Genomic DNA, 8416 nt, shown 5'->3' on the forward strand with positions numbered 1-8416 from the left:
CCTACGGCAGTTTATACTGGTAACAAGGTATTTTTTTGTTCCATACGGTCTTCATGTATCAATACGGGATATTTAAATCCACCACCCCTTAACCCTCAATTGCTCAAAGTTGTACTCAGCCATGATTGTAAGTCGATTTGAACAAAAGAGAGAGTCAGCCAAATGCCATAAGTGTATTGGAGATTCATGTTAAGTGTAGAAGAAGGTTAAACTAGCACATGTGGATACCAAGACCAGAACCCTACGAGGCATTAATAATAAAATACATTTTCAATGCTTTTATTAACACCTTCACAGTTCAACATCAACAACAACAACAAAAAAAAAGTGGAAAAAGGGCTGGTAACTTAAAAAGGGGATTTATAGCAAAAGTCAGGAAAACTGCTGTTGGGTATAGCCTGGGGCATTAAGAACACAGGACATTTACTGTCCGCCCCTAAGACGAAGGACAAGGTGAAGAGTGGACTCCTTCTGGATGTTGTAGTCGGACAGGGTGCGGCCATCTTCCAGCTGCTTGCCAGCAAAGATCAGCCTCTGCTGATCTGGGGGAATGCCTTCTTTGTCCTGGATCTTGGCCTTGACATTCTCAATGGTGTCACTCGGCTCAACCTCAAGGGTGATGGTCTTGCCGGTGAGGGTCTTCACGAAGATCTGCATGCCACCCCTCAGGCGCAGCACCAAGTGGAGAGTGGACTCCTTCTGGATGTTGTAGTCGGACAGGGTGCGGCCATCTTCCAGCTGCTTGCCAGCAAAGATCAGCCTCTGCTGATCTGGGGGAATGCCTTCTTTGTCCTGGATCTTGGCCTTGACATTCTCAATGGTGTCACTCGGCTCAACCTCAAGGGTGATGGTCTTGCCGGTGAGGGTCTTCACGAAGATCTGCATGCCACCCCTCAGGCGCAGCACCAAGTGGAGAGTGGACTCCTTCTGGATGTTGTAGTCGGACAGGGTGCGGCCATCTTCCAGCTGCTTGCCAGCAAAGATCAGCCTCTGCTGATCTGGGGGAATGCCTTCTTTGTCCTGGATCTTGGCCTTGACATTCTCAATGGTGTCACTCGGCTCAACCTCAAGGGTGATGGTCTTGCCGGTGAGGGTCTTCACGAAGATCTGCATGCCACCCCTCAGGCGCAGCACCAAATGGAGAGTGGACTCCTTCTGGATGTTGTAGTCGGACAGGGTGCGGCCATCTTCCAGCTGCTTGCCAGCAAAGATCAGCCTCTGCTGATCTGGGGGAATGCCTTCTTTGTCCTGGATCTTGGCCTTGACATTCTCAATGGTGTCACTCGGCTCAACCTCAAGGGTGATGGTCTTGCCGGTGAGGGTCTTCACGAAGATCTGCATGCCACCCCTCAGGCGCAGCACCAAGTGGAGAGTGGACTCCTTCTGGATGTTGTAGTCGGACAGGGTGCGGCCATCTTCCAGCTGCTTGCCAGCAAAGATCAGCCTCTGCTGATCTGGGGGAATGCCTTCTTTGTCCTGGATCTTGGCCTTGACATTCTCAATGGTGTCACTCGGCTCAACCTCAAGGGTGATGGTCTTGCCGGTGAGGGTCTTCACGAAGATCTGCATGCCACCCCTCAGGCGCAGCACCAAGTGGAGAGTGGACTCCTTCTGGATGTTGTAGTCGGACAGGGTGCGGCCATCTTCCAGCTGCTTGCCAGCAAAGATCAGCCTCTGCTGATCTGGGGGAATGCCTTCTTTGTCCTGGATCTTGGCCTTGACATTCTCAATGGTGTCACTCGGCTCAACCTCAAGGGTGATGGTCTTGCCGGTGAGGGTCTTCACGAAGATCTGCATGCCACCCCTCAGGCGCAGCACCAAATGGAGAGTGGACTCCTTCTGGATGTTGTAGTCGGACAGGGTGCGGCCATCTTCCAGCTGCTTGCCAGCAAAGATCAGCCTCTGCTGATCTGGGGGAATGCCTTCTTTGTCCTGGATCTTGGCCTTGACATTCTCAATGGTGTCACTTGGCTCAACCTCAAGGGTGATGGTCTTGCCGGTGAGGGTCTTCACGAAGATCTGCATCTTTCTGTATAAAGGGGAGGATGTGAGGAGGGGAAAAACCCACCACCACATTAATAAAATGTAGCTCACTACATATACAGTATTAAATATTATTTTTACATATCATGTATAAATAAAATAACTGCGTTTGTCTCACTTCCATTATATAAAAATTGTTTTTTTTAATATAAAGGGAAAAGAAAAAAAAATTCACACGCGTAAGCGCTGTGATGACTGCAAGGTTTCTCACTGTATTCATTTGTAGCCATCCTAAATAAACGTCATGTCACACATGAACTTAATTTAGAGATGACAAAGGGCAGACTATCAAATCTTTCTCGTTCTCCCACTCGCCATTTCAGAACATCCGGGTCATTTCTCCGAGAAGTGAAAATGACTCAGCACAAAGCTAACAAAGGACTAGCTAGCTAGCTAACAAAGAAGAACTACCGTTCTGATGAACATGACGTAGACAAACATTAAGTTCTAAGAAATTATTTTTTTGCGAATAAAATGAAAACTGAAGATATCTACTTCTTTAATGACGCGATAAAATTAGAAAAAGAAAAAAAATGTATTGCTAACCTATCTTGCTAACTAGGTGGGTAGCGTTAGTTTGTTAATTAACATTCGACGATACACAGCCTTTAGAAAACAAAATAAAAACCTACCTATTAGGATATAGTTTTTATTCACAACAGGCATGTATAAAATTATATTAAAACCACAACTTACCCTTCGATGATAAATTTGCAAACTCCTCGAAACACAAGTATATTTCGCTTCTCTGCGAACTATAATGCGGAAAAATGGAGCAGCTACTGTATTTATAGAAAACTAGTATAGTGACGTTTCAACGTTATATGCCATGTACCTTCCGCACTAAAACTAGTCCCTATTTGGTTTCGTCAACAATTATCTTGTACATGGTTTAAACCGTTATATTAACAGATACATGTTTTAAGTGACACAGGTAACCAAATTTGTTAAAATGTGTCAAAAAAACTGGTTACTAAAATCTAACGCCTGACAAAGCGCAGTAATACAAACGTTATAGAAACAGATGTTTCTAGAATATGCGAGCTAGCGCGAGCCTCAGCCGGGACACATCTCATGCGATGATTGGACGCATTAGGTTGTTTTTGCGCAATGTCATTGGTCAATCATATGTCTGGAACGTACTTGAGGCGGGATCAAATGCTCGCCGGCGTGGGACTGGTTTCTTTGCTACTGGGTAGATTTGAAAGGAAATAACCAGAATTTATGGAATTCAGTTTATTAAACGGTTGTATGTTCAACGAAATTTTATTTCAGCAAAGAGCAAAACCAATAGGGGACTCTTCAATTAAATTTGGCATTTTATCTTAGTAGTATGAATCAATTGTCTAATTTATTGACTCACTAAATGTGCATTGCATGTTTCTGATTAGCAAACAGGTACATAATTTCAGTTCACCTCTTTATGTTTTATTATTATATAGTTATAAATATTTAGGGTAGTGCTGACAGAATTGTACGCAATGCGTGACACAAATGTCTCAAAATCGTGTCGACCCCTCCCGATGCTGTGACTATGTAGGTCACGCCAAAACAAAGCCGGAACTGCAGAGTATTGGTCGGCCGTCTCCGCTCCTTTTGACACACTACTTCGCTAAAACAATACGCTGATCATATACAAATTGTGAGAGAAGTAAAACTCGCTTTGATCACCCATGTGCTAATTCACCTTTGGTAAAGTAGACCCATTTTCATGGTAGCGCACATGAAAAAATGCGTATAAACCGCATACAAATGAATAGTGATCACGTTTATGGGTGTAAACGTCTTCTGTTCAGTTGAGCGCTGCTGCTACGAGGAGTGATACTAGTCTGTGTATTGTCAGCTATTGCCTAGACTACCTTTTGGATTGTAACCATGAAACCACGGTCCACATCCCCATCAAACATCCACAGATTCCCATACACCTGTTGTCACCATGGTACCAAACAACTCCAACACAAACTGAACAACCCTGCTCTAATGTTTAGCCATTGTGTCTTAATGGTTGATCTTAAGTGTACATTATCACTCACAGTCTGCATATGATATGTATGTGATACAGAGAAAAGTTTGTCTTGGGGAAACAAATGGGACTGGGTGTGGCTAATGTTTTACACTGAGTGGATTAGTAAGGGTAGAGTGCTGTTCCGTCACGCAGTTGGCACTAACAGCTGATAGATTAACATGATCACCTGAGACCTGGCTTAGCGCAGCAGAACTGTGGGGAAAATGAAACGTTTTAACAAAGAGACCCCCTTCACCAGCACTCTCTCTCTCTCTCTCTCTCTCTCTCTCTCTCTCTCTCTCTCTCACACACACACACACACACACACACACACACACACACTGAAGATTGCACTAAAGTAGAGTGTGGGGAATTAGGCCTGGACATTACCACCTGTCTATTTTTAGATTTATGGATATAGCTTGAAATGGCTGTAAGATGAATTTGAGTCATCGTACTTTGGCCTACCTAAGGAGAGTCAGCACTCAGGGCTGTAATACTGTAAGTATTCTAATAATAACACAAGACTGCTCAACATATTCCTGTGCCTGCATGTTCTATTTTGTATCTGTCATACGTGCCCACTGAATAATTAAGGGAGACGCTATACTAGGAGAAAAGAGACTGAACCTAGAATCGGTACATTTGATATACCTTACACCTTAGTGTTTCTTTATCTGGTACAAAGCATGTCTCTTTGTGAGACATGAACTCTGTCAGCTTTGCATCTATTAATCTATAATTGGGATATGAAATAGGCTACAATTTAAACTAAATTTACTGGAAGTTGTTCTGAATCCTATGTATTTATTTCCTTTTACCTAAAGAAACCCTGTCTGACTCTTAACAAGTAAATGTGGATCAGATTCAGAGCACAAGCAGCTGCACGATCAGGTTTTATTTATGTTTATCACTTAGGTATTATCTCTTTAGAGCCATCACTCATCCTCATGTGACATGTTACAAAACCAGCTGACACCCTCCCTTCAGAGTGAGCTCAAGACAGAATGTTTGTTCAGAGTACTGAATCTTGTATCTTAAACTGGATGTTTACCCTGTGTGTGGGCGTGTCTTTCCAGGAATCGCTGCATAGCCTGTTTGACAACATCTAAGGCTACCTTTTATTTGATACTTGAGTCTAACTACACAAAGTGTAAACATCACATTAAAGCAAAGGAAATGAAAAGCTGAGCAAGCTCAGAATGGAACCACTTTCATGTTTATTTTATTTGTTTTAAATGACCTACCGTCAAACCATATAATCTCCATACATGTTTAATGCAATGTTTAGTGCATAAGCCTCAAACGACAGTTTACGTTTCTTTAACGGATTTCTGCTGAAACCTCCAGACATTTCTCCGATAAATGCCAATGATTAAAGAATATTCCAATCCTCACTACCTAAGTCCACACATTGAAATTAAAAAGTATGTCAGCTTTCCCGCTGGTCTGCCCGGATGCTCTGTTCCGGAGGACACACTGGGACGTGCGAGGGCTCGTTTGGCACCGCGTGACCAAGCTCATAATGGAACCTCTGTGACGCGAGAAGCTGTGTCAGCTGGCGGCACCACGTGACGTGGTCGGTCACGTTGCTTTTCGCGAACAGTTGCGATAATTATTAGCGGTCCGTAGATGGCCCTGGGCGAAGTCTTCCCACAGTGTTAATCAAAACTCAAGTACGTTCCAGAAACAACGAAACTATAGCTTATTTCCGCCAAGATATACATAAGATTGTTATGGCGCACGTCGAAGAAGGACAAAGGTAGGGTGTGTAGCTGACAGACGGCTTTTCACACATTTAAAGATGTATATCTCATCGGTTGTGGAAGAGCCGGTGAAAGCAAGTGTGTTGTTCCAAAATTACGTTAATAAATCCCACCTCACCATCAAAATACGTGGGGATTTAAATATTCAGAAGGATCCAGGATAAAAATATAGACCTTATCCACGCAACAGTCTCTAGCAGGCTTTATTTTCTATTGTATAAGATCACATGCAAGATTGTAGGCCTACATAAGAATTAAAAGCAAACAGCTACAAAAACACTATTGTGTTTCATTTTCAAATTTCAAAGTCTTTGGAAGTGAAAATTAAAAGACAGAAGATTAACGTTTGTAGTAGACTATATGAGTACATAATCTGAGGCAGAGCAACCTAATGTCAATAAGCATTTGGAATTAAACACATCTCTACAATTTATCATCCTTTACAAATTCATAACACTATAAGTCAGTTCCTTTTCTGGTTGAACTTCAAGGGTTGTAATAAACAACGATGTAAACAAGTCCCATGGACTTTGGAATGTTTGTGTTGCAATCTCTTACTTACACAGTGTACTAGTACTAAGCATTACATGTGACCAAAGAATACATCTGTTCAGAAAAAAACAGGGTCCCGTGAGACACACAGGCGGCTGCCATTGTGGAGCCATTCGTTTTGAGGTGTGGAGTGCCCCAGATCTCCACATATTCAATTGCAAGTAGGTGCAGTCGATGCTTTTTCTCCACCGAACCTATGAGAAGGGTGTGGTCTCCCCTTCCCTTAGCTCAGCAGGTCTTCTGACATATGTATTGATACAGTGGTGTGAAAGTGTTTGCCCTCTAACTGATCTTTTTTTTTTTGCATGTTTGTCACACTTAAACCTTTCAGATGAAACTAATTTAAATATTAGACAAAGAACACAAGTAAACACGAAATGCAGTTTTTAAATTAAGGTTATTATTAAGGGGGAAAAAAAAATCCAAGCCTACATGGCCCTGTGTGAAAAAGTGATTGCCCCCTAAACCTAATAACTGGTTGGGCCACCCTTAGCAGCAACAACTGCAATAAATCTTTTAATAACTGGCAATGAGTCTTTTTACAGCGCTGTGGAGAAGTTTTGGCCCACTCATCTTTGCTTAATTGTTGTGATTCGGCCACATTGGAGGGTTTGAGCATGAACCACGTTTGAGATGCTGTGGCATGACCTTAATCGGATTCAGGTCAGGACTTTGAATGGACCTCTCAAGTCTTCATTTAGTTTTTCTTAAGCCATTCAGAGGTGGACTTGCTGATGTGTCTCACCTTTTCACGCAGGGCCCTGTAGGTTTGGATTTTCTTTTTCCATTAATAATAAAAACCTTCATTTAAAAACTGCATTTCATGTTTACTTGTCTAATATTTGTCTTTGTCTAATATTTAAATTTGTTTTATGATCTGAAACATTTAAGTGTGACAAAAATGCAAAAAATGAGATAAATGAGAAATGTCTTTCTTAGTTGCAGCATCTGTACCAAGAAGCAGAACCGGCATTTTATTGTTCCCAAATCCCACTTTACCTTGCTTCAGGTATGTTTCTTCCTTCAACTGTTTAATCAGGTGCAAGAACCATAATTTGAAACTTTAAGGAAGATGTAGAGATGGTCAAAATTACTCAAGGTGTCCAGAGAAACAGGAAGTGCAACAAAGCCCTTCTGAAGTTCTAAGAGGTGGGACTATATGCATGTGAGAGAGAGAGGTATAGATATATATGGAGATATAGATAGATCGATCTTACTCTGTCACTTGTGATTTTAAAGTAAATGTTTTGCATTTGGTAATGAGCAGCTTTATTGCCTGATTGTCCAATATCTTTCAGGGGTCAGAGAACACAACCACGTACACGTTCAACACGCACACAGCCAAGCACACGTTTTGCAAGACCTGTGGCGTCCAAAGTTTCTACACACCACGATCTAATCCTGATGGCTTTGGTAGGTTTCATGCACCCATCTAGGCAATATAGGACTGTAACAAAAACACTTGGTTTCTACAGCTCTGCTGTTTATACACAACACCTTTGTTTATGGACAAACAAAGGAATTGGTTGTACGAAGTAGTTATTTAGCTTCTTCAGTGGTATATGTAACAAATACCCCTTTATGGTTATATTGTTAATAATTCATAATTTTTTGTGTTTATATGTAGCAACCCCGGCTTTAGGATAATGACTGTATGTCTCCTTTCAATCAATGTCATGTGTTAATCATTCCACACGTGAGTCCCAGGTGTGGCTCCCCACTGTTTGGACCCTGGAACTGTAAAGAGCTTAACACTTGAGGACTTCTGTGGGGAGACGTGGGAGGAGAGCGTTCGCAAGCACCCGGCTATCAGGAGTATGTCCAAATCTACACCAGAAACCGGCTAATACCAGAGGTGATCACCTCTGTACAGTAACTTGATATTCATTGTTGTTCAAATCACACTTGAAGATTTTTGCTGAATACACCAACTACTCGCACTACATGGTAATATAAATAAAACAAATAACTAAAGAAAGAAATGTCTTCACCTATGTTACAGCCTTTGGACATATTACACATTGAAACCGATCAAACAAAACATGCTGAA

At 42.0% G+C, this 8416-nt stretch overlaps 2 protein-coding genes across 4 annotated transcripts; one reads left to right on the plus strand and one right to left on the minus strand.

The window, feature by feature from the left end:
* Positions 1-263: 263 nt before the first annotated feature.
* On the minus strand, positions 264-2895 carry ubb (ubiquitin B). The gene is made up of 2 exons (XM_027029919.3): positions 2740-2895; positions 264-2029 (listed from the first exon to the last, which is right to left on the minus strand). Exon 2 carries the CDS (start codon positions 2023-2025, stop codon positions 424-426), a length of 1602 nt encoding a protein of 533 aa, XP_026885720.2. The 5' UTR covers positions 2026-2029; positions 2740-2895; the 3' UTR covers positions 264-423.
* Positions 2896-5574: 2679 nt separating this feature from the next.
* cenpv (centromere protein V) lies at positions 5575-8407 on the plus strand. 3 transcript variants are annotated; one of them, XM_027029918.3, is made up of 5 exons: positions 5575-5810; positions 6429-6527; positions 7306-7375; positions 7665-7779; positions 8112-8407. In XM_027029918.3, exons 1-5 carry the CDS (start codon positions 5785-5787, stop codon positions 8123-8125), a joined length of 324 nt encoding a protein of 107 aa, XP_026885719.2. In that variant the 5' UTR covers positions 5575-5784; the 3' UTR covers positions 8126-8407. The 3 variants fall into 3 exon arrangements, with proteins under 3 accessions (XP_026885719.2, XP_026885717.2, XP_026885718.2); XM_027029916.3 differs by having other exon boundaries at positions 5585-5810; positions 8068-8407; XM_027029917.3 differs by having other exon boundaries at positions 5597-5810; positions 8074-8407.
* Positions 8408-8416: the final 9 nt, after the last annotated feature.

The sequence above is a fragment of the Electrophorus electricus genome, chromosome 8 (genome assembly GCF_041902795.1).
Source record: "Electrophorus electricus isolate QZ-2024a chromosome 8, ASM4190279v1, whole genome shotgun sequence".
Taxonomy (NCBI): domain Eukaryota; kingdom Metazoa; phylum Chordata; class Actinopteri; order Gymnotiformes; family Gymnotidae; genus Electrophorus; species Electrophorus electricus.

Excerpts from the sequence above, each read along its gene's own strand:
- ubb (XM_027029919.3), bottom strand. The coding sequence starts at position 2,025 with ATGCAGATCTTCGTGAAGACCCTCACCGGCAAGACCATCACCCTTGAG.
- cenpv (XM_027029916.3), top strand. The coding sequence starts at position 5,785 with ATGGCGCACGTCGAAGAAGGACAAAG. Across the intron at positions 7,376-7,664 it reads CCCACTTTACCTTGCTTCAG|GGGTCAGAGAACACAACCAC; the intron begins GTATGTTTCTTC and ends AATATCTTTCAG. Across the intron at positions 7,780-8,067 it reads ATCTAATCCTGATGGCTTTG|TCCCAGGTGTGGCTCCCCAC; the intron begins GTAGGTTTCATG and ends TCCACACGTGAG.